Source organism: Vulpes vulpes, chromosome 4 (genome assembly GCF_048418805.1).
Source record: "Vulpes vulpes isolate BD-2025 chromosome 4, VulVul3, whole genome shotgun sequence".
Lineage (NCBI taxonomy): Eukaryota > Metazoa > Chordata > Mammalia > Carnivora > Canidae > Vulpes > Vulpes vulpes.
Genome location: NC_132783.1, coordinates 94,084,236 through 94,110,885, shown reverse-complemented (window position 1 = coordinate 94,110,885; position 26,650 = coordinate 94,084,236). Strand labels below are relative to the sequence as shown.

The following is a 26,650-nucleotide window of genomic DNA, read 5'->3' as shown; positions in this document are numbered from 1 at the left end:
CCAGCACTGTCTAGAAGTTCCTTATATATTTTGGTCAATAACCCCTTATCATGTGTGTATATATATATATATATATATATATATATATATAGTTTGCAAATATTTTTTTCCATTCTGTAGGCTTTTTATGTTGTTGATGCTTTCTTTTGCTCTAGCTTTTCAGTCTGATGTAGTCTCACTTGTTTATTTTATTGCTTGTGCTTTTGGCATCACATGCAAAAAATTATTGCTAAGACACATGTCCACGAGCTTCTTCCTTTGTCTTCTTCTAGAAGTTTTGTGGTTTTAGGTCTTACATTTATTACATTTAAGTCTTTCATCCATTTCAAGTTAATTTTTATGAGTGGTATAAGAAAGAGGTCTAATTTCATTTTTTTGGTCCATGTCTGATTTTCCCAGCACCATTTACTGAAGAGACCATCTTTCTTGTATTTTCTGGTCTCTTTGTCAATTATTAGTTGACCTTACATGCTTGGGTTTATTTCTGGGCTCTCAATTCTGTTTCACTGATCCATTCTTCTGTTTTTAAGTCAGTACCATACTGTTTTGATGACCAAAGTCTTATAGTATAGCTTGAAATCATAAGTGTGATGACTCCCCTCTCTGTTCTTCCAGGATTGTGTTGGTTATTCAGGATCTTTTATGGTTCTGAACTGTAGGACTGTTTTTTCCTGTTTCTATAAAAAAAAAAGCCACTGGAATCTTGATACAGATTGCACAGAATTTATAGATGGCTTTTACTAGTATTAACATTTTAACAATATTAATTCTAATCCATAAACATGGGATAAAACTATTTCTCATGGAGGCCTGGATAACTAGAACTCTCATATGTAGGTAGTTAGGAATGTACATTGGTACAACCCTCCAGAAAACCACTGGCAATAGCAGGTGCTGACAATATTCTTGATCTGGGTGGTGGTTTCACAGATATATACATATATAAAAATTATTAAATTGTTCAGATTAGTTTCCTTCCTTGAATAGTATTTATAATCAGAAATAAGTATACATACCTAGTCGTGTAAGTCTGTATGTGAGAAACTATGCTGAAAGTAAACAGTATAATCTAAGTTCCTTGTGAGCAAATCCTGTTAACTTTGTGTTACAAATAGTATCTAATTAAAAACATGCTTAATAAATTAAGTATTAATGAAAGACTGAGGAACATTCTCAAATTAAAGGAGACTGAAGATATGTAGTAATTAAATGTAAACACAATGCCTGACCCTGGAATAGAATCCTGGATGGGGAAGGGGGCTGGAATTGTTGAGAAGGACCATAATGGGGCGCTTAGTAAATCTGAACATTAATTGCCCATTAGATAATACCTATCGATATTAAAATCCTGAATTTGATAATCACACTGTGATTACGTAAGAGAACTTACTAGAGCTCTTAAAATTTACATGCAGAAGCATTTAGGGCTTAAGATGCATTATGTCTACAATTTACTCCTAAATTATTCAGCGATAATAATAAAAACCAAATGATGCCTCAGTGGTAGAGTTGGTTAAGCGTGTGACTCTTGGTTTTGGCTCTGGTTGTGATCTCAGGATAGTGAGATAAAATCCTGTGTGAGGTTCCACGCACAGCTCAGAGTCTGTTTAAGATGCTCTCTCCCTCTGCTTCCCTTCATGTGCTCACTTGTGCACACGCAGGTGTGCACTCTCCCACTCTCTCTCTCTAAATATATAAATAAATCTTTAGGGGTGCCTGGGTAGCTCATTCAGTCAAGCATCTGACTCTTGATTTTTTGGCTCAGGTCATGATCTCAGGGTTGTCATATAGAGCCCTGCAACAGGCTCCACATTTGGCAGGGAGTCTGCCTGGGATTCTCTCTTTCTCCCTCTGCCCTCCCCCTGTTCCCGTGCTCTCCCTCTCTCTCTCTCTCTCTTCTAAAATAAATAATCTTTTTAAAATAATAAAATAAAAACTGGGCCACCTTGGGTGGCTCAGTCGGTCAAGCATCTGCCTTGGCTCAGGTCATTATCTCAGGATCCTGAGATCAAGCCCCACATCAGGCTCCCTGCTCAGTGGGGATTCTGGTTCTCTCTCCCTCTGCCCCCCCGCACCCCCCACCATCTGTACCCTCTGCTGTCTCTCATGTTCCTCTCAAATAAGTAAAATGTTTTAATAATTGATTTGCCTCTAAAGTTAAGAATCCATTCTCATACTTACTAGGGAAAGTTTTTAGTAGCTCACTTACATATAAAGATACCAAAGACAAAAATGTTAATACCATCTTCTGTGAATCAAATCCATTCTTGTATTATAATACTTCATTTTCCTGGCACACAGAATAGCATTAACTTCTCAAATGGTATCAGATAAAAGTCCCTAAGTTAAGATTAAACACTGTGCTACCCAAAAAGCACCAGCACAGATAGTGAAATTTTCTGCCTATTATCTTATGTTCTTTATAAACCTATAGGAAGAGATACAAGAAATCTACCAAGTTCCGCCAGACAAATCCTATCAAGGTTAAATCACATAAATGCATATTTAAAGTCAGTTTCATTACAATAAAATATACTGTTTTGCTAAATAATAAGCAACAAAATGAAATCCTAAAAATGCAAATGAACTGCCAAGTATCATTTGCTTATGCAACAACTGGTGCTTCACAACAATAAAAATATATTGAGGTTATCCTAATACAACCTTTCAACAATATCCAGAAAACATTTTTCACATCTTTGTCCTAAAGCTACTACTTTACTGAATAAAAGTAATCAGACCCCAATTAACAAAGGTGAACCAAAAGGTCAAAGATTGGAAACTACTAATTAAGATGGTGCTAAGCTTTCTATTGACAATTATCCATACCTTGTCCCTGAGAAGGCTATTTGCCACTGCTTCTTTCAGTTCAGCCCACATATATAGCCCTTTTAAGATAGGTCAGATTCTGCTACAACAAAACACCCCTGGATGGCCATATATAATGAAATAATAACATTAACCTAATTATAACAAACCAAATTAATATGTTACTAGCAACTTAAAAAGAAGGGTAATGATAGAACTGCATAATTTAGAAGTCCAAGAAAAAGTGTTGAAGGCATCATCCTAAGTCTAACTAACATCAGCTAGAAAAATTAGGACAGGACTCCTCCTTCTAGGTTAATACAAGTGAAAATGAGAAGGAACACTGGGAAATTAACATGGACTTCTCCAAAAAACAACAATCTGATTTTAAACTAAAACTTCACATAGATGGTACCTCCCACCCCTACCCACCGCCAGACAGCACTACTTCTGTTATATTGTAGTACCACCCAGTGGCAGAAGGACACACTACAAGTCTAGGACTACTAGTTGAATACTTTCATTATTCAAAATGGCAACTGCTATGAACTTAAACTTTGTGTCACCAAAATTCATGCCAAAGGCCTAACTTTCAGTGTGACTAAATTTGGAGCTAGGGCCTGTGAGGAAGTCATAAAGGTAAAATGAGGTCATAAGGTTGGGAACCTAATGCGACAGTGCTAATCTAACAAGGGGAAGAGACATGGCACACACTCTGCACTCACAAAGGCACCCAGGAAAGACCACATAAGCACATAAGGAGAAAGCAGCTACCTGCAAGCCAGGATGAGAACCCTCACCAGGAACCTTATCAGCAGGCACCTTGATCTTGGACTTCCCAGCCTCTAGAACTGTGAGAGATAAATTTCTGTTCCTTAAGCCACTCTGTCAGTGGTATTTCGTTATGGCCTGACTGGACTAATATAGCAATGCTTAACCTTAATCCCGAAACTTTTCTCTCTTTGTAAAGAGGTAATCATTTAAAAATCAGATATTAAGAGTCAAATTCTAATCTCAAAATTCACAAAAATTAAAGACGAGTTTTTTTCTGACAAGTTCCATTATCAGCCACAGGATGTTTCTTAAATCAGAAAGGTTAGAAGGCTTAATTCTTATTATCAAAAGAAAAAAGTTTTTCCCTGAAATTAAGGGACTATGGTTTCTAAGAATACTTGTGGCCTTCCTCAGAGCAAGACAAAAACTCTAAAACAGGAAAAAAAAAAAATCAATGATTCAAATCAGAAAGGTAAGTGTTATTAGAAAACACATAGACCTAAAAATCACAAATTCCTTCCATTTTCATCTGTGCTTACAAATGCCCATTTACAAATATTCCTTGACTGTCTATTGTAGTAGTCAGGAGCATGGACCCCAGGACCAACCACCACGGTTTTGCATCCCTATTCTGCTGCTCACTGTGAGAATCTGGTATATTACTAAACTGCAGTTTCAGTTCCTCTCCTGTAAAGTAGAGATCATCATCTCCCATAATGGCTGTATCCATCCCTACAAGGGGATGCAGGGGATGCTATCCCCCCAGAGATGCTACATCTCTGTAGCATCCTATCATCTACACGCCATTCTTCCACTCCTCAAGCCCTAATAAAATTTATTTTCTTATAAACTATGTGATCTATAATCATTACTGAAATTAGCAGCACATGAGTAGAACAATCTTCTATCTGAGTATCCCAGAACAGAAAACAAATACAGGTTAACTGCCTCTGCCTCTCTCCTCCCCACCACACCACTACCCCAGTATCTTATTTCTGCATCATCCTGACTCTTTACAGTATACTATACAAAACTGGTCAGAAGAAAGGTTCTAGTGGTACATGGAGATGATCCCTTGGGTACTTCTCTTCAGTTTTGCAAGTTTAAATATCTGATTTCCTCAGAGTTCCTGCAAAAAGATCCTGTTACTGAGACAGCTGATCTCAGCAAATTTAGTCCAAATTTAGCCTGTTTTCTAGTTAATGCTGTGTTTTTTCTGGACCCAGGCAATTACCTTACTGCTATTGAACTAATCTGACTCCACATACAGAACTACACATCAATTGTTCTAAGTAGGATGGTATGATTCCTATTTTGTCCTTCCTTTTGAGCAAGAGGACCACAAAGTTTGAGGACATAAAAGGGAGACTCTACAACTGCTCCATTTTGTCTCCTACCATCTATAGAAAGGAAAGGGAAAGCTATTAGGTTATGTGTCAATTTCTTACCTACTACCTAAACAGCTTTCAATTTTAAGAAGTGTGCATAAACCTTCACTTACCTGTATACAATGGCTTTGTCTATATAAGCTGCTGCAAACGCTTACTTAGATTAGCTAAATTTAAAATGCAGCATTTTTATTCATCTTTTAAATCCTACTCCAAAGTAAAGAACCACTAATGGTTTTCCTATGTTAAATAACTACTACTGGTTTTTAAGAACCTTAATTACTGGGCAGCCAAGGTGGCTCAGCGGTTTAGCGCCACCTTCAGCCCAGGGCATGATCCTGGAGTCCCGGGATCAAGTCCCATGTCGGGCTCCCTGCATGGAGCTGCTTCTCCCTCTGCCTGTGTCTCTGCCTCTGCCTCTCTCTCTCTCTCTCTGTCTCATGAATAAATAAAAAATAAAAATCAATAAAATCAATAAAATCTAAAAAAAAAATCTTAATTACTATCACTAATAATTACATCCAAACTTAAATCAAGCGGTGAACACTGTTGCAGGAAAACACTGAGTCAAAAGAAAAGAAAACAAAAGAAAAAAATCCAAATGAGATATGCCACAAAATCCATATTGCCATCTCAAAATATCTCAAAGTTAACCATTATCACTTTGGATTTTAAAGATATTTACTTCTAGTTATGAAGCCCTTAAGTAACTTTTTTTTTTTTTTTAAAAGATTTACTTATTTATTCATGAGAGACAGAGACAGAGCGGGGGGGGGGGGGGGGGGGGCAGAGACATAGGCAGATGGAGAAGCTGGCTCTTCACAGGAGCCCTATGCGGGACTCGATCCTGGATCTTGGGATCACAACCTGAGCTGAAGGCAGCTGCCCAACCACTAAGCCACTCAGGCTCCCTTAAGTAACTCTTCTTAATAAATGTGTATCCTACAGAGAAATTAAGTGGGACAGGCTTAGGCTAGTGGGACAGGGTTAGGCTATTGACTAACATACGAGAACTATACTGGAACAAAAATCTTTCAACTCCTAGACTAGATTTCTTCCCATTATATCATGCTTTTTTATAGCTCAATGTCTAAATTTCAAGGATAAGATGTAATGTGATAAATGACAAGGAACTGTTAAATAAGAATATAGTACACAATGTATCACAGGTACTATATAATTAATGCCAAGTAAATCTCTAGATGATAGCTGTTGTTAAAGTTCAGACACTACTGTAGGGTAGAGTTCATTGGCTAAATTTTTAAATAAATAGAATTTTAATTAAGAATGAACTTTAGAAATTATCCACTCTACAGAATGGCTAGATTCAAAACGACAAGAAATAACAAGTGCTGGTGAACATGCGGAGAAAAAGAAACCCCCATGCACTGTTGGTGGGATACAAACGGGTGCCACCATTGTGGATAACAGTGTTGGAGGTCCCTCAAAACATTAAAAATAAAAATACCACATGATCCAGTAATTCCACTACTATGTATTTACCCAAAGAATATGAAAACACTAATTGAAAAAGGTATATGCACTATGTTTATTACAGCATTATTTATAATAGCCAAGACATGGAAGCAACCCAGTGTCCACTAAGAGATGACTGAATAAAGATCTGATGTGTACACACACACACCAGAGGACTATCCACCATAAAAAAGAATGAGATTTTGTCATCTGCAACAACATGGATGGGAACTAGAGAGTATTACATTAGGTGAAATAAATTAGAGAAAGACATTACCATATGATTTCACTTATGTGTAATCTAAAAAACAAAACAAACCAAAAGCAGAAACAGACCCATAAATAGAGAATTGACAGTTGCCACAGGGGAGCATTTGGGGAATGGGCAAAATGGATGAAGAGGAGTGGGATACACAGAATTCCAATTATGGAATGAGTAAGACACAGGGATGAAAGGTACCATGTAGGGAATACAGCCAATGGTATTTTAAGAACTTTGATGGTGACAAATGATAGCTGCACTTGTGATGAGCATAATATAATGTTTAGAACTGCTGAATTCCTAGATTGTACATCTGAAACTAATGTAACAGTTTGTAAACTATACTTCAATTAAAAAAAAAATCACTCTAAACCTCGTTTTACAAATAAGAAATTCAGGTCCTGTATATAGAGCTAACTGGTGGCAATCCTTCAGGGAAAAAGGATAATTTGAGCTGGGTCTAGATAGGACTTGAATAGGCAGGGAAGAAGAAAGAACCTTCCGGTTATGGCAATATATTAGCAAAGTTTAGAGGCTGAAACAAAGCAGTCGAATGCAAAGAGAATAAATTCTTTTGACTGAGAATAAAGGCAAATAAATTTAGGAATAGCTAAATTTTATGTTGGGGATTAGAGGGATTTTCAATACTGAGAAGAATCACAGGCAATAGGAAACTAGAGAGGGTTTTAAGTAACAAATGTAAATTTCTTAGGAAAGCCCAAATTGTGTACTTGTCTGGAAACTAAGACTATAAAACATAAAACAAGCATTGTAATTGCCAAAATGTTTTACCAATTGCAAATCCAATTCTTAAAAAAAGGTAGACACTGTATCATCAAAATAGGAAGGAATTAGTGATAATTAAAAATGGGCAAAAAAGAAAATAGAAATAAGGGAAGAATAAATGACAGAGATATGGACAAAAGAATCATTATAAAAGATAAGTTACTTCATGCAGTCAAGTTCTAGAAACATTAGATGGTCCAAACAGTAAGTCACCATGGCTTAAAAAGCACACTCTAAGCATGATTAGCAAATGTTACTGTTTCAAACTGCAGTAACTCACCTCTCTAGCAGCACAATCATGAGGAGCTTCTTCTTTGTTTACTTTTCCTTTTGGAAATCCCCAGCCTGATTTTGCTAGATACCCCTGAACCAGTAGTACCTATAAAAATGAGCAGAGGTAAAAATAAAACTTGCCCTCCTTTCTCACACTCCTTTCTAAAAGTCAAAGGTAAAAAAAAAAAAAAGCCAAAGGTATCTTTTTCCTTACTTCAAGTAACTGTTATCACCAATAATTTTATACAGTTCTTGGTTTTGATATCTTCCAATAGTCTGACTATACTACTAGTGTGAAGAAAGGCATTCTGCTCATTATAAGGTATTTCTTCAACAATTAAATGACATTTCTTTGCAATAAGTCATACTACAATTATAAAATATTAAGACCCAGAATGTAGACAAAATATGCAATATTTGGCCTTTCAGCACTAAAAGTCTATTTTAAAACCTCACTTTACAGCATTATATAAATAACATATATTTTACAAATAAGATGAAAAGAGCTGATGGTTGCACTAAAAATCTTTCATTACACTCACATTTTCAAGCGTCTCATCAAGAATAATTGCACCATAGGTTGGTACTCCCATTTTATATTCCTTCCATTCATCCAAAATTTTTTCCACATCTTCACCTTGAGGCAGCAAAAACGGACAATGACTGAAGAGTATACATAGTGTTAAGGAAGCTCCTTTCTCTCTAAATACAGCTTAAGTAATTATATACAGATAGAAATCTACTTAAAACAACTATGAATATTATATGAAATTACTCAAATCCTCACCTAAATTTCTCCTCCTTGCTTTTTTCCCCACATTGGTTTTCTCCTGAACAAGTCACTGCTAACTTCTGCATTTAGCCTAGACACAGATCAGGTAAGCTTTGCATAATCAAAGTCTTAGATTTCCAAGTTAACATGAATAAATTCAGGACCATGTGAACAACTCAAATACTGAGTCAAATTCACCACATCAGGAGTCAATACTTAGTCTCACTCAGGAGTCTCTTAGTCATACTAAATGAGAGCAAGAAACAAAAGTACAGTATACATATACAACAGTGAAAAGTAAAAACCATCAAAATAAGTAAAAAGTGGTTAACACTAGGGATGAAGTATACCACCACTCTACTGTTGAATGTCTTTACCAAGTACATGAATTAATTGCTTATATAATTAAAACATTTTTAAGGGAAGCCTGGGTGGCTCAGCTGGTTAAGTGTCTGCCCTCGGCTCAGGTCAGGATCCCAAGTTACTGGGCCATTCTTTCATTCATTTATTTATTTAGATTTTTTATTTTTATTTTTTTTTTTTTTGAGAGACACAGAGAGTGGCAGAGACGTAAGCAGAGGAATAAGCAGGCCCTGTGGAGAGCCTGATGTGGAACTTGATCCCAGGACCCTGGGATCACGCCCTGAGCTGAAAGCAGACGCTCAACCTCTGAGCCACCCAGGTACCCCCCAAGTTACTGGGCCTTTACACAGTATAGGTGACGCTTGAACAACACAGGTTTGAAATGCATGGGTCCACTTATATGCAGATTTTTTTTCCAGTAAGTACAGTACAAAACTGTAAATGTATCTCCTCTTCGTTATGGTTTTAATGACATTTTCTTTTCTCTAGCTTAGTTTACTTTGAGAATACAGTATATAATACATATCACATGCAAAATAGGAATTAATCAACTATTTTATCAGTAAGGCTTCTGGTCAATAGTAGGCTATTAGCAGTTAAGTTTTGGGGAGTCAAAAATTATACGCACATTTTACTACACAGAATGTCAGGATCCCAATGCCCATATTGTTCAAGGGTCAATTGTAGTTCTAAAATTTAGGTTACACTGACTAAAGAAAGTAAGAATTTGAAGCACATGTCCACTTGTATTATATGCATTAAGAAAAAAAATCCAGTTTTTTTACTTTTCCTTTTTATACTGACATTTTTTGCATAAACATGAAAAATCTGCTCTAGATATATTTTAGACAGTAATCTCCCTCCAAAATCCTACCATGATCTTAGATGATAACCTTTTTGATTCCTCATTTACTTCTTCCTATTTAATCAAACAGCTTGATCATTTCGGAACTAAAATGTCTCTTCAGTCTTTTCTTCGTAGTCCCTCTACTATGGTTTAGGACCTTACTGCTATGATCTCAAGTTATTTGACAGCCCATTCTATGGTTTAACCTATCCTACCAAATAAAGCTTTTTGAATACCATTTTGAGCATAATATTCCTTAGCCTTGTTCAAAAATGTTTTATGGGTAACAGTCATTAGAACAAAGTGTTTCATTCATTTTCTACAATGACCTGGACGAGGGAGGGCTTATTTCATGGAGCTCAAAGAAAATTATAGGGGGCTAATAAGTACAATGGCTATTTTCATTCTTACTCCAATTCTAGCACAATACAGTGAATTTGTGGGTAAAGAAAAAGAATAGGAAATAGAAACTTTATTTTTTAAAAAGATTTTATTTATATATTCATGAGAGACACAGGGAGAGAGAGAGGCAGAGACCTAGGCAGACCGAGAAGCAGGCTCCCTACAGGAGTGTGACACAGGACCCAACCCCAGGACCCCGGGATCATAACCTGAGCCAAAGGCAGATGTAATCACTAAGCCACCCAACCACTGAGCGACCCAGGTGTCCCAATAAATAAATATTTAAAAATAATTATAATAACCTTGAATTTTCGGGATCCCTGGGTGGCACAGCGGTTTGGCGCCTGCCTTTGGCTCAGGGCACAATCCTGGAGACCCGGGATCGAATCCCACGTCGGGTTCCCAGTACATGGAGCCTGCTTCTCCCTCTGCCTGTGTCTCTGCCTCTCTCCCTCTCTCTGTGTGACTATCATAAATAAATAAAAATTTATAAAAAAAAAAATCTTGAATTTTCAAGTGTTATCTTTTATAACAAACAAGCTTCTATCTTATTTGTAAATAGAAGAAAAAGACCTTTGAAAACAAAGACTTCTTTGTATTAGCCACAAAACTAAAAACATTGCTTTTAACATATTAAGTATTCAATAATTATTTAAGAATCTCTATCCCGAAAGGTAGCAATCTGATTAAAGATCATCTGACTGGGGCACCTAGGTGGCTCAGTTTGTTAATAAGCATCTACCTTCAGCTCAAGTCATGATCCCAGAGTCTCGGCTCTCTGCTCAGTGAGGAGTCTGCTTCTCCCTCTCCCACCCCTTCCCCTACTCATGCTCTCTTTCTCTCAAATAAATAAATAAATAAATAAATAAATATTTTTAAAAATAAAGATCATCTAGGGTAGCCCGGGTGGCTCAGCGGTTTAGCACCGCCTTCATTCAGCTCAGGGCATGATCCTGGAGACCCAGGATCAAGTCCCACATTGGGCTCCCTGCATAGAGCCTGTTTCTCCCTCTGCCTGCATCTCTACCTCTCTCTGTGTGTCTCTCGTGAATAAATAAAATCTTTTAAAAATATTAAAAAATAAAAATAAAGATCATCTGATTAAATGGAACAGCAAGAAGTAAAAAATAGATCAGTTCTAGAAATAGGTTGGTTATTTCTGAAAGAGAAAATCAAATTTAATTCTAATCACCATATACATTTCAAGGAATCCTCTACATCAAAATTAAAATACTATTAAAATACTATTAAATTCTGTCTACTATTTATATTTGACAAATTTTAGAAATCAAGTATGTTTACCTAATAAGTTTTAAATCTCAAAGACAATCAAAAGGAAATCTGTGTTAAAATATTTTATTAGCAATAATGAAGACAGTCATTATAGTAATAAAAGGATATCAGCTTTAGCAAAGTCTCTTATCCCACACTGAGGTAATCCTGGTGTGTTCTGCATGTAGAAATCCAAGTAAAACCAATGGGCAAGTTCAATCTGAAAACACACTCGGATAGCATTGTCTCTTTCCTCACTGGGAATATGCAAAATAAATCGGCTGTCAAAAACAAAAAACATTTAAATTACATTTACAAACCGTAATGATTTTAATCTATTTAACTACTTCATCCCTGACCCACCAACATAAAAAAGAAACCAAGAGCAGGGCTGATCAAGGAGGCAAAATTGGGGGGAAATTACTACAGGAAGAGGAGTCTGGAAGGCAGCTATGTTCACCCCTATACCAATGCCGCACAGGGAAGAAGAGTCTGGGGGAAAAAAAAGTTTATCACAGTTATCTCACTCAGAATTTAAGAAGCCATTTACCCTTTGTTAACAAGTACAAAGATAATCTTAAGAACTCATATAAAGGGGAACAAGAAAACAACTTTCAGTAGGATTTCCTCTCATGATTGCTAACATTTTCTAATATATACAAATATATTCATTCATTCAAACAGGAATGATGTCAGCTGCTTCATCTTTGAAGTATTACATTTTTTTAAAAGATTTTATTTATTCATAAGAGACACAGAGAGAGAAGCAGAGAGACACAGGCAGAGGGAGAAGCAGGCTCCCCGCAGGAAGCCCGATGTGGGACTCAATCTCAGGACCCTGGGATCACTCCCTGAGCCAAAGGCAGGCGTTCTACCGCTGATTTACAGCTAATTTTTCAGCAAAAACTATGCAGGCCAAAAACGAGTGGCTTGACGTATTTAGAATGCTGAAAGGAAAAAAATCTACAACCAAGAACAATCTACCTGGCAAAATTATCATTCAGAATTGAAGAAAAGATAAACAGTTACTGACACAAAAGTGAAAGGAGTTCAACAGCATTAAACCAGCCTTAAAGAATACTAGAGACTTCTCTAAGTATAAAAGAAAAAGCCATAATTAGAAAAAAAAATTATGAAAGGAAAAAAAATTTCATGAGTAAAAGCAAACATACACTAAAAGTAACAGAGCAATCACTTATAAAGCTAACATGAAGATTGAAAGACAAAAGTAGTCAAATCAATTGTATCTAAAATTAGTTAAGGAGACTCACAAAACAAAAAGATGTAAAATATGACAACATATACATAAAGCATGAGGAATGGTAAAACTGAAATTCTTTTAGAATGTGTTCAAACTGAAGTGATCAACTGAAGCATGCTATACATTTAGGAGGTTATATATGAATCTCAGGGTAACTACAAACCAAAAACCTGTAATAGGCACAGTAAAGTAAGAAAGAAAGCCAAATTTACCACCAAAGAAAGTCCTCAGCACAAGGAAAGAGCAAGAAGACCGAACAGAGAGCAACTGCATAACAACTGGAAAGCAACTAACAAAATGCAAGTACACACCTACCAATAATTAATTTTCAGCTTTTTAAAATTCAACTAATTAACATATAGTATTAATTTCAGAGGTAGAGTTCAGTGATTCAGTCTTATATAATACCAAGTGCTCATTATATCACATGCCCACCCTAATGTCCATCACCCAGTTACCCCATCCCCCATCCCACCCCTCCAGCAACCCTGTTTGTTTCCTATGATTAAGAGTCTCTTACGGTTTGTCTCCCTCTCTGATTTCATCTTGTTTATTTTTCCTTCCCTTCCCCTATGCTCCTGTTTTGTTTCTTAAATTCCATATGAATGAGATCATATAATTGTCTTTAACTGATTCACTTTTTTTTTTTAAGATTTTATTTCTTTATTCATGAGAGACACAGAGAAAGAGGCAGAGATGTAGGCAGGCAGAGGGAGAAGCAGACTCCCCATGGGGTGCCCAATGTGGGACTCAATCCCAGAATCCTGGGATCCGGATCTGAGCCAAAAGCAGACTCTCAACCACCAAGCCACCCAGGTGCCTCTCTGATTGACTTATTTCACTCAGCACAATACCCTCTAGTTCCATCCACGTTGTTGAAAATGGCAAGCTTTTTTTTTTTTTTTTTTGATGGCTGAGTAGTATAGTCCATTGAGAATTACTATTATTATTTTTTATATATATTGGAGAATACTTTAAATGTAAATGGTCTAAAGGCTCCAAACGAATGAATGACATAGGGTGACAGAATAAACAACAACAAAAGAAGACTCAGCTATACACTGCTTACAAAAGACTTACTTCATACCTAAAGATACCTAATGACTAAAAGTGATGAGATAGAGAAAAGATAGTCTATGCAAATGAAAGTGGGGCAGGGGAGACCAGGAATACTTATATATATATATATAAGACAAAACAGACCTCAAAACAAATACTGTAACAAGAGACAAAGAAGGGCATTACCTAATGGTAAAAGTATCAATAAAAAAAAAAAAAGATATAACAAATGTAAATATATGTACCCAACACGGAAGCACCTAAATAAAGCAAGTATTAACAGACATAGGAGAAACTGACAGTAATACAACAGGGAATGTGAACACCCCACACATATACTGATTGATAGATCATGCAGGCAAAAAAAAAAAAAATTCAGTAAGGAAATAGTGTCTTTGAATGTCACAACAGACCAAATGGACTTAACATAAACATACAGAATATTCCATCCCATAATAGAGAACACATTCTTTTCCTTTTTTTTTTTTTTTAAACACCTTCTTATCAAGTACCCATGAAACATTTCCCAGGATGGATCACACATTAGGCTACAAAACAAGTCTCCATAAATTTAAGGCTGAAATCATATCATGCATCTTTTCCAACCACAACAGTATAAAACTACAACTCAATTATAAGAAAAAAAACTACAAGGGCACCTGAGTGGTTCAGTCAGTTAAGTGTCTGACTTCAGCACAGCTTAAGATTCAGTCCTGGGATCAAGCCCTGTGTCAGCTCTCCCTCTCCTTTTGCCCCTCCCCCAGCTCTTGCACACATGTTCTCAAATAAATAAAGTCTTTAATAAAAAATTTAAAAATAAAAGAAAAAAAAATAAAAACCAGGAAAAACACAAACCATGGAGACTAAACAACATGCTACTAAGCAACCAATAGGTCAAAGAAGAAATTAAAGAGGAAATTTAAAAATACATGGCAACCAGTAACACTGAAAACAGAACAGTCCAAATCTTTAGGATGTAGCAAAAACAGCTGTAAGAGGGAAATTTATAGCAATACAGGCCTGCTCATAAAACAAGAAGAATCTCTAACAATCTAACATTAATTACATCTAGAGGAATTAAAAAAGGAACAAACCCGAAGTTAGCAGAAAAAAAGGGAATAATAAAGATCAGAGCACAAATAAATGATAAACTAAAAAAGAAAGATCAATGAAACCAAGATCTTGTTCCTTGTAAATACAAACAAAAATGATAAACCTTTAGACCCATCAAGAGAAAAAGAGAAAAGACCCAAATAAATAAAATCAGAAAATAAGAACTGACACCACAGAAAAACAAATGATTGTTAAGAGGCTACTATGAAAAATTATATTCCAACAAACTGGACAACTTAGAAGAAACAGATAAATTCTTAGAAACCTATAATCTTCCAAAAATGAATTCGGAAGAAACAGAAAATCTGAACAGACTGATTCTTAGTAACAAAATTGAATCAGTAATCCAAAAAGTCCCAAAAAACAAAGTCCAGGACTAAACTGATTGACAAATTAATTCCACCAAACATTTAAAGAGTTAATACCTAATTGTCTTCAAACTATTCCAAAAAATACAAGTTAGGAAAATTTCCAAATACTTTCTATAAGGCATTACCCTGATACCAAAACACTACAAAAGAAAACTACAGGCCAATATCCCTGATAAATAGACACTAAAATCCTCAACAAAATATTAGCAAACTACATATAACAATATATAAAAAGAATCTTTGCCACTATCAAGTGAGATTTACTCCTGGGATGCAAGGACAGTTCAATATTCACAAATCAACCAACATGATACACCACATTAACAAAATGAAGGATAAAAATCATATGATCATCTCGAAAGATGCAGAAAAGGCATTTGGCAAAATTCAACATTTACTCATGATAAAAACTCAAAAAACAGTGGATTTAGAGAAAGGATACCACAACATATAAAGGCCATATATAACAAATCCACAGCTTATATCATACTCAGTGGTGAAAAACTAAGCTTTTTCTCTAAGATTGGGCACATGAGATAAGGATGCCCACTCCTGTCACTTATTCAACACAGTATTCAAAGGCTTAGTTGAAGCAAACAAGAAAAAGAAATAAAAGGCATCAAAACTGGTTAAGGCAGAAATAACTGTCAATGTATGTAGATATACTATACACAGAAAACTATAAAGAGTCTACCAAAAAAAAAAAAACAAAAAAACCCTTAGAAGTAAATGAATTCAGTAAAGTTACAGGATACAAAGTTAATATACAGAAATCTGTTGCATTTCATGCACTGATAATGAAGGAGAATAAGAAAACAGGGGCACCTGGGTGGCTTTTGGCTCAGGTCGTGATCCTGGGGTCCTGGGATCAAGTCCCATATCAAGCTCCCTACAGGGAGTCTGCTTCTCCCTTTGCCTAAGTCTCTGCCTCTTTGTGTGTGTGTCTCTCATGAATAAATAAAACCTTTAAAAAGAAAAAAAGAAAGAAAATCTCATTTACAACTCCACCAAAAAAAATAAAATACCTAGTAATAAATTTAACCAAGGAGGTTAAAGATCTATACCCTAAAAACTATAAAACACTGATGAAACAAATTAAAGCCAACACAAATGGAAAGACATTCCATGCTCATGGATTGAAGAATTAATATTTTTAAAACACCCAGACTACCTAAAGCAATCTATAGATTCAATGCAATTCCTATATCAAAATACCAATAGCATTTTTCAGAGGTAGAATAATCCTAACATTTGTAATGGAACCACAGAAGATCTTCAACAGTCAGTCTTCTTGAGAAAGAACAAGAAAGATGGAGATATCACAATCTCAGATTTCAACATATAGCAAGCTGGGATGTGTCAGGCTCCCTGCTTAGCAGGGCGTTTGCTTCTCCCCTCTCCCTCTGCTCAGGCTTATTCTCTCTCTTTTTTAAATAAATAAATAAATAAATAAATAAATAAATAAATAAATAAATAAATAAATAAATAAGAGGGGCACCTTGTGGCTCAGTTGGCTAAGCAAGTTGGTTGCTCTCTTGGTTTTGGCTCAGTTCATGATCTTGCAGTTGTGGGATCAAGCCCGACATCAGGCTCTGCGCTGAGCGCAGAGCCTGCTTTAAAATCTCTCCCTCTCCCTTATGCTTATTTACTCTCTCTAATAAATAAATAAAATCTTAAAAAAAAAAAAAAGATATACCACCAAGCTATAATCATCAAAATAGTATGGTACTAGCACAAAAACAGACACATACATCAATGGAACAGAGAACCCAGAAATAAGCCCACACTTATAAGGTCTATTAATCTATGACAAAGGATCCAAGAATATATATGGGAAAAGATAGTCTCTTCAATAAATGGTGCTAGGAAAACTGGACATCTACATACAAGAGAATGAAACTGGGCTCTTTTGTAACACCATACACAAAAATAAACTCAAAATGGAGTAAATATCTAAATGTAAAACATGAAACTGTAAAACTTCTGGAAGAAAACATAGGCAGTAATTTCTTTGGTATCGAACTTAGCAACATTTTTCTGGGTATGTCTCCTCAGGCAAGAAAACAGAAGCAGAAAATAAACCACCGGGACTACATCAAAATAAAAAGTTTCTGCACAGCAAAGGAAACCATCAACAACACAACAAAACAATCTACTGAATGTAAGATATTCTGATAAAGGGTTAATGCCCAAAAATATATAAAGGACTTACACAACCATCAAAAAAGAATCTGATTAAAAATAGCAGAGGACACGAGTAGACATTTTTCCAAAGACAAAGAGATGCCAAAGAGACACATGAAAAGATGTTCAACATCATTCATCATCAGGGAAATGCAAATCAAAACTATAATGAAATATCATCTTATACCTGTTCAGAATGACCAAAATGAAACGGACAAGAAATAATAAGTGCTGGCAAGCATGTGGAGAAAAAGAAACCCTCTTGCATGGTTGGTAGGAATTTAAACTAGTGCAGCCACTGTTGAAAATAGTTGAAGGTTGCTCAAAAAATTAAAAAAATAGAAATACCAGTAATTCCATAATTTCTTAGGGTATTACCCTAAGAAAACAAAAACACCAATTCAAGAAGATATACACACCCCTATATTTATTGTAGCATTATTTACAATAGTCAAGATATAGAAGCAAACCAAGTGCCCATCAATATACAATGAGGATATATATGTGCATATGTACATACATATTTACAATGGAACATCACTCAGCAATAAAAAAGAAGAACTCGCCATTTGCAAGAACATGGAGGGACTTAAAAAGTATTATGCCAAGTGAAACAACTCAGAAAAATGCTGTATTATTTCACTTATGTCTGGAATCTAAACAAAACAAATGAATAAACAAAACAGAAACGGACCCATAAATACAGAGACAATATGGCTGCCACAGAGGAAGGAATTAGGGGGATGGGCAAAATGGGTAAAGGAAAGCGGGAGATACAGGCTTCCAATTTGGAATGAGCAAGTCACAGAGATGAAAGGTACGATATAAGGAATATAGTCAATGGTATTTTAATAGCATTTGTACAGTAGATAGATGACAGCTATACTTACGGTGAGCATAACAGAGTCGAATCACTTGCTATATGCCTCAAACTAATGTAATACTGTGTCAGCTATACTTTCATTTTTAAAAAGGGAGAGGGGAAGAGAAAGGTCCACTTATGTAACAGAAGATGGTCTACTCTTCTTTCACTCCTTTGAGTCAGAAGTTTCTCCCATAAGATGGGGGAAGGAAGAACAACTCCTGAGGTTCTTTTCTAACTTTAGCTGATAGGTTTGGGTGTTGGTACCCCAAAGCAAAACCGGTTTTCAAGGACTCCCAAGTGTAAGAGCTAACACCCTATCTACTCACATAAAAGAGAAGCCTATCAATAAATAAGACCCTTATAGTCTCATCTTAAATATGAAACAGTAACAAAAAATCATCCAACATCAAAGGAAAATCTAAGGCATGACACAGAAAAATTTACATTAAAAAACTGGCCCTGGAACACCCAGGTGGCTCAGTGGTTGAGTGTCTGCCTTCGACTCAGGTCATGATCCTGGGGTCCTGGGATGGAGTCCTGCATCAGGCTCCCCACAGGGAGCCTGCTTCTCCCTCTGCCTATGTCTGCTTCTCTCTGTGTGTCTCTCATGAATAAATAAATCTTAAAAAGAAATAAAAATTAATAAAAATTAAAAACTGGCCCTGAAGATAGTGTTGAGGTTATCTCCTAGAATCCTGGACCACCTGAGAGCATAAGTGTGAGAAGAGAAACAGGCATTTTAGTCATATAAGGACTCAGAAGTTTACTTCCTAGTAACACCCTCAAAGGAAATCACTCTAGAATGTGCACTGGCAAAACAAGAATGAAAACCGAGAAAGCCTAAAAGATGAGATTTAAGAGATAAAAGATACAACCTGGGAGAGCCATGAAAGGGATTTCTAGTAGGCCAGTTGTTTGGCAAGTCCAGGGAACCAGCAGTCTTGACTGAGCCGGTAGGGAGGTCTCCAAGACAGCATGCTCCAGGAAAAAAAGAATTCTAAGGACATAATAAAGGAGCAGACGGGTGGAGGGGAGAAAGTATTTTGAATGTGTTGGGGAAGAGAGGTAAATGTACAAGAGAATCATAATCCAAATATTAAGCAAAAGCCAAACTCAGAACAACAACAAAAAAATATATCAAAAGAAAAAAGTAAAAAAAGAAAAAAAGAAAAGAAAAAAGTAGCCAGAAAGAGGGGCTCCTGGCTGGCTCAGCCAGTGGAGCATGTAACTCCTGATCTTGGGGTTGAGGTAGAGCCCTAAGCTGGGTATAGAGATTACTTAAAATCTTAAAAATAAATAAATAAACAAAAAAGAATGAGGGGGACACCTGGGTGGCTCAGCAGTTGAGCATCTGCCTTCGGCTCAGGGGGTGATCCCAGGTCCTGGGATCCAGTCCCACAATGGGCTCCTTGCTCAGCAGACAGCCTGCTTCTCTTTCTGCCTGCAGCTCCCCCTGCTTGTTGCATCCTCTCTCTCTCTCTCTGACAAATAAAATATTAAAAAACAACAACAACAAAAAAACAGAATAGCAATATAACTGTATCAGAAGTAGGGCAAAGGCAACAGTAGCTGTGGTTAACTAAACTCTCACCTAATATCTACCAAGGTTAATTAAATTCTCAATCTAACACCTGAAGTTGATAAAAAGAAACTTGTCCAACTATATTTTAAAATACTGAATTATCTACCAGAAAAATTCAACACTAAACAGGTAAAAGTCTGGAGAGCAGAACTGAGATAAAAAGGGATAGGGAAGAAGACGGCTGCTTTTCTTTTATAACTTCACTTGTACTCTTTGATTTTTAACCTTACATGAGTACATCTTTTTAACAGCTAAAAGCTCTTTAAAAATATTTTTATTGAGGTTCGATTTGCCAACATATACTATGACACCCAGTACTCATCCCGTCAAATGCCCTCCTCAGTGCCCATCACCCAGAGAAGCTGGTTTTATTTTTTTAATAAATTTATTTTTTATTGGTGTTCAATTTGCCAACATACAGAATAACACCCAGTGCTCATCCCGTCAAGTGCCCCCCCTCAGTGCCCTCCTCCCCTTCCACCTAGTTCGTTTCCCAGAGTTAGGAGTCTTCCATGTTCTGTCTCCCTTTCTGATATTTCCTACCCATTTCTTCTCCCTTCCCCTCTATTCCCTTTCACTATTATTTATATTCCCCAAATGAATGAGATCGTATAATGTTTGTCCTTCTCCGATTGACTTATTTCACTCAGCATAATAACCCTCCAGTTCCATCCACGTCGAAGCAAATGGTGGGTATTTGTCATTTCTAATGGCTGAGTAATATTCCATTGTATACATAGACCACATCTTCTTTATCCATTCATAAAAGCTGGCTTTTTAAAGATACTTTATAAGAAAAAAGAGGCTTCCTGGGTGGCTCATTTAAGTGACAGACTCTTGATTTCAGCTCAGATCATGATCTCAGGGTCATGAGACGGAGCCCTACAGTGGGCTGTGTATGGAGCTTAAGATTCTCTCTCTTCCTCTCCCTCTGTCCCCACCCTACATCATTCCACTGTGAGCATACACACCCATGCATTTTTTTCTCTTAAAAAAAAAAAAAAAAAGGAACAAAGAAAATCAAAATTTTAACACATGAAAATTACACTTTTATGCTTTCATTCTGTGAATGTTTTTGTTCTGTTTTAAAGATTTAAAAGTGTGTGCCAGGATGTCTGGCTGGCTCTGTTGGAGGAGCATGTGACTCTATCTCAGGGTCATGAGTTCAAGCCCCACATTGGGTGTAGAGATTACTAAAAATAAAAAAATTAAAATAGGGGCACCTGGGTGGCTCAGTCAGTTAGGTCTGCCTTCAGCTCAGGTCATTACCCTGGAGTCCCAGGATAAAGTCCCACATTGCGCCCCAGATCGCGCTCCCTGGTCAATGAGGAGTCTACTCACTTCTCCCTCTGCCCCTCTGCCCCTCCCCCCACTCATGCACATGTGCCCTCGCTAATAAATAAAATCTTAAAAAATAAAAATACGTATGTACATATATGCTTTTCACTGTTATGTTATGGGAAAAATTTCTCCACTTCACAAAATGTCATTGTTTCAATTTTCCTACAGATAAAAACATCAGCAGAACTATGATTAGTACAAAAATGCTGCAGAATTGAACACTAAAATGGCAACCAGAAGATGGGCACAAATTATTTGATTACTTACACAATCACCAAAACAGGAGCAACATTACTTGCCAGTAAATACCTTTCTTCTTTTAACACTAGAGTGGACTCACCATTTAATTCTTTTTTTTTTTTTTTAAGGGTCTATTTATTCATGAGAGACAGAGAGAGAGAAAGAGAGAGGCACAGACACAGGCAGAGGGAGAAGCAGGCTCCATGCAGGGAGCCCAAAGTCGGACTCGATCCTGGGTCTCCAGGATCGCTCCCTGGGCTGAGGGTGGCGCTAAACCGTTGAGCTACCCGGACTGCCCTCACCATTTAATTCTTAAAGGGGTTTTTAAAGAACTCCAAGCACGTCTTTAAGAGAGAAACAACTGGGCAGCCCGGGTGGCTCAGCGGTTTAGCGCTGCCTTTGGCCCGGGGTATGATCCTGGAGACCTGGGATCGAGTCCCACCTCAGGCCCCCTGCATGGGGCCTGCTTCTCCCTCTGCCTGTGTCTCTGCCTCTTTCTGTGTGTGTCTCATGAATAAATAAAATCTTCAAAAAGATAAAAATATAAATAAAAGAAACCACTAAAGTTGTAGTTATCAATTTTAACTTTAAAAATATGCTTTTCAAGTATTTAATAGTCTAATTTAAATAATGAAAAAAATCTTTCACTCTTAACGTCAAAAATCATGGTGCAAGAGGCAAATATCACCATAAAATGGAGATTTACATTTTACACACAAGTTTACTAGAATGTTCACTAGAACAGTATAGACAACAGTCTTTCCTTCCTCTCCTCTAATTTATTCTATCCAGAAATAACTAGTGTTTTTCAGTTTGATATATATTCTCTCACTCTCCTTGTACATACACACACACACACACACACACACACACACACACAAACATTTAAAAGCTTGTTTTAACCAAAGGCATCAAGGCAGCGCCGCCTTCAGCCCTGGGCGTGATCCTGGGAGACGTGGGATCAAATCTGGTTCTGGACTTCTCCCTCTGCCTGTGTGTGTGTCTCTCGTGAATAAATAAATAAGATCTTAAATTTAAAAAAAAGCATCAAATGATTACTATGCTCAATAATAGTATACTGTACACATTTCAAGACAAAAATATCTTCCCTAGTTTACTGTTTACTAACTGCCTTAGGAATTTCTAATGGCTGCAGGGTATCCAAGTAAACGAAATGTTACATATGAAACCATCTGAAAAATAACATTCCACCTCTTAGGTTATAAGCAGTCTAATGGTTACAAAGTCACATCTTAAAAACATGGTCTCCCACTCTAATTCTTCACATCAAAATCATTGTCAATTTTACATTTCTCCAAAAATTATTACTATATGGTCAATGAAGTAGACAAGATTAGCAAGAATATGTAATTTATCAAAAATTATTAAAAACAAAAAACCTCTTTAATATGCTAATAATAAACAGAATTGGTGAAAATATAAAAACAAGAGTCAAGACCAAACTCATAAATCAAGAGGTACTTAAAAGAACAAGAGTGCAGAAAAATTAACCTTTTCCCACTTAAGCTTCATTTTTATAGAAATTAAACATAAATTGTAAGTAAATTTATTTCTAAAAAACCCACAATCAAAAAAGCCTGAATTGTTTACATTAAAAATCTTTAATCAACAAAATATTATAATACAAACTTTTAAATAGCATTATTTTTAAAACTTGAAGTTTTAAGAAATGATTATTTGGTTTATTAGTTGAATAGCTAGCCCTGATTTTTAAACATATAATCCTTATTTATATAGCCAAAAAATAATTGCAAAAATGTTACTCTCCTTTCTTAAAGGAAAAAAAATGTTACCCTATTCCAAAAGATTTGTATAAAATTGCTTAAATACACTCACTGGAAAATGGAAAACCAAGTAAGAATCATTAACACTCAACAGATGTTTAACGTATTGTTTACATAACACAATTATTTTGTGAGTAAACAGATTCTACATAAAAATCAATCACCTTCATAATGGTTGCTAGGACTTCTTTAAAAGATGTAATCCTGCATAGTATACAAAATAAGCCCACACTAGTAGGAGGATTATGTTAGATGCCTGTAAAAGTATAAAATTACCTATCTTTTTGTTTAATCTGTATCCGTATTAATCCATACATACTATTACTCACCTTTTCAAACACAGTCATCTTTATTTTTCTCCTAACTATAAAATACACACCCCTTTAAAAAATCTTGGAAATCTTGAAAAATAAAAAAATAAAAATTGTAACCCCACTTCTCGTACATATTTGTCCAGTCATTTACCCACACAGATATACATACATCAAATCTCTTCTTATGAAATTTGGGATCTAGAAAAATAAGTGCATTTTAAATGGTTGAATTGAGACACCTGGGTGGCTCAGGGGTTCAGGGTCTGTCTTTGGCTCAGGGCATGATCCCGGAGTCCCGGAATCAAGTCCCACGTCGGGCTCCCTGCATGGAGCCTGCTTCTCCTCTGCCTGTGTCTCTGCCTCTCTCTCTCTCTCTCTGTCTCTCGTGAATAAATATTTTTTTTTAAAAAAAGGTTGAATTGATCAAATCCCAAAAATCATAATCATGCCATCACCAAAGCACAGTAACATTCTTATTAGTTCTAAAAATTAGTCTATTTACTTATCTACATGTACTTTTGTAAGGTTTAAAATGTTAGACTTGACTTTCAGTACCACCTACCTGGGGTAGGAGAGAAAAAGCACAGGCACTGAGAGAAAAAGGCCTAGGTTTCAAATCTTGAGTTTCTAAATTACCCAAAATATGACCTCGAGTAAAGTACAAAACGAGTCTGTTTATCAGATGAAAATGAAAATAACTGCACCTACCAAATAGAGGTTGTTCAGAGGATTAAATAAAACGTTATGTGTGAAGGGAGCACCCAATGCCTGGCATATAACAATACCTCCACAATATTAGTTCTTTCCTTCTCATCAAAAAGAAAAAAAGAAACGGAGGCGTGAATGCAAAACAACAATTAAAAGACGTCTACACATAAATACTGTAAATGTACTTGAAAAGATGTTATTTTACCAGAGCTTTTTACTCAATTGTAATTTATTTCACAATGCACTTAGCCAGCGACAACACAGGGTATTACTGCACCAAAAATTTTACTTCGGGAAAAAAAAAAATATTTTAAGTGCATTTCTCCTAAGTTTGGCTATCTGAAATCATCGCTCACAAGAGGGAAGAATGCAAAAAACTCCTCTTGTATTAGTGTATAGAGTTAAAACCCTGACGACTGAGAATTTCCTTTAAGGAAAATTAAAGGATGAAAAGAAAACTCTCGATTTCCCCCCCTCCCAGTGATAAGTTTGGGAATGAACAAGACAATAATTTCTTTTTTTATTATTTTTTATTACAAATTTATTTTTTATTGGTGTTCAATTTGCCAACATCTAGCATAACCCCCAGGGCTCATCCCGTCCCCCAGTCACCCCCACCCCCACCCCTAGTTCGTTTCCCAGAGTTAGGAGTCTCTCATGTTCAAGACGATAATTTCTAACAATTTAGGAAATGCCACGGACGTAAGAACACATGGGCGAAAAGGTAAGTTTGAATCTGCTCCCTGCGTAGGTCCGGGAGCGTAGGAATAAGACTTAAAACCCTGAGGTCTTTGGACAAAACTGAGGGATGAGACAGAGGGAGAAGGGGAAGACGGTCTATAAAAGTCAGAGGCAGAAAAAAACAATGGGAGGGAGAGGGAGCAGACGAGAAACGCTCCAGAGCCTGGCTCGGGTGCAGCGGCTGCACTCGCAGGAAAGCCGGAGTTGGGGAACTGAGAAAATGAGGAAATCCCGGTGCCCTGCGAGTGAGGACCCCGGGGGGCTGCGGCGGAAGGACAGGGGCGCGCGGGGAGAGCGTGCAGCCGCGGGGCCACAGAGCAGGACAAGGCGGTGCGCAGGGTGCGGAGACGCAGAGGCCCCCGCGGTCGGCCAACGTGGGGGAAAACGAGGAGGGTCGGCGGGGCCAGGGCAGCCCGCGGCGACGCGGTACCTGCAGAGATCGTCCAGGACGCTGCCGGGAATCTCCACCCGTTTGGTCTCCATGATGAGGACCCACAGCAGGAGCAGGGCATCCCGGCTCCGCGCGGCCGGGACCGAGGGTGCGGCACGGAGACTCCGGCTCTCCCGAGAGCGGGCAGCGGCGGCGGCGGCGGCGGCGGCGGCGTCTCCGGCGACGACGAGCGGAGGGAAGAGGCGGGACCCGCTCGCTTCCGTCCGGCGACCTCAGCCGGACCCGGAGGCGGGGCCAGAGCGCGGGGCGGAGCCCCGGGAGTCACGCCCCCGCTCGGCTTGAAAGGCCCAATAGGTAGCTGGAGAGCCGGAGCCCGAGCACGCTAAGCCAATGAAATGTCTGTTTATTGGTCTGTCGTCTCCAATCCGTCTTCAAGCCGCTCGGTTGCTGCTCAGAAAACCAGCTTCCCGCCGCCTTGGAGCCCGGGTGGCCCCGCGCACGCGCACTGAGCCGCCTTTGCGCTACTGGGAAGTCCGGGAGGCTCGGGTCTTCCCGGTGGGCTCCGAGGCTCCTCGCGCACGATGCTAGCGTCTGCCTGGGTCTGGGCCGCCCGTCGGTGACGAGGCAGGCCCTGGCGGTTCTCCAGGGCCAGCCCCCGGGACGCTCCTGCGCAGGCGCGCGTGTACAGTTCCTGTCGCCGAGTATCCCGCACAGGTATCCGTCGTCGCCCCATTCCTTTCAGGCCACGCCAAGGGCCGTACCTCCTTTGACTACAAACACCTGAAGGGGGTTATCTTTTTTTCTGGTGACTTACCTCTGCCTCTCCTCAGGCGACCCAGACAGAACTTTATCCCGGTATCTGACACCTCGTGAGATCTGAGGAAATACCGGTTGAACCTGAACTCGGGGATCTGCGTCTACCTCTTAGGCCACTCCAACGTGCTGGTCCTCGATGATTCCTCATGTTGCTTAATGGAGCCCAGTCCATTTAGGATCTTGAGGAAAAAGCTAGGTCTAGTCAGTTTTTTATCTGTTTACTTAGATTTCATTTATTTATTCATGAGAGACATAGCCAAAGGGAGAAGCAGACTCCTTGCTGGGGGGCTGATGCGGAACTTGATCCCAGAACCCCTCGGTCGTGACCTAAGCTGGAAGCACAGCTCGACCACTGAGCCACCCAGGTGCCCCCTGTTTGGTCTTTAACCTCCTTTTATATCAGCTCCACAGCATCCCACACACACACCTGCTCAGT

General features: G+C 37.8%; 2 protein-coding genes across 2 annotated transcripts in view; one reads left to right on the top strand and one right to left on the bottom strand.

The window, feature by feature from the left end:
• The window catches only part of DCP2 (decapping mRNA 2), a 48,123-nt gene extending 22,384 nt beyond the window's left edge, over positions 1 to 25,739 (bottom strand). Inside the window, exons 1-4 of the mRNA XM_026006031.2 lie at positions 25,438 to 25,739; positions 11,553 to 11,704; positions 8,310 to 8,437; positions 7,775 to 7,873 (exon numbers count right to left, since the gene is read on the bottom strand). Coding sequence (XP_025861816.1) covers positions 7,775 to 7,873; positions 8,310 to 8,437; positions 11,553 to 11,704; positions 25,438 to 25,490 — 432 coding nt within the window. The 5' untranslated portion in view covers positions 25,491 to 25,739. The remainder of the gene's footprint in view (positions 1 to 7,774; positions 7,874 to 8,309; positions 8,438 to 11,552; positions 11,705 to 25,437) is intronic.
• The window catches only part of LOC140598756 (uncharacterized), an 89,976-nt gene continuing 88,817 nt past the window's right edge, over positions 25,492 to 26,650 (top strand). Inside the window, exons 1-2 of the mRNA XM_072757287.1 lie at positions 25,492 to 25,686; positions 25,931 to 26,112. Coding sequence (XP_072613388.1) covers positions 25,492 to 25,686; positions 25,931 to 26,112 — 377 coding nt within the window. The remainder of the gene's footprint in view (positions 25,687 to 25,930; positions 26,113 to 26,650) is intronic.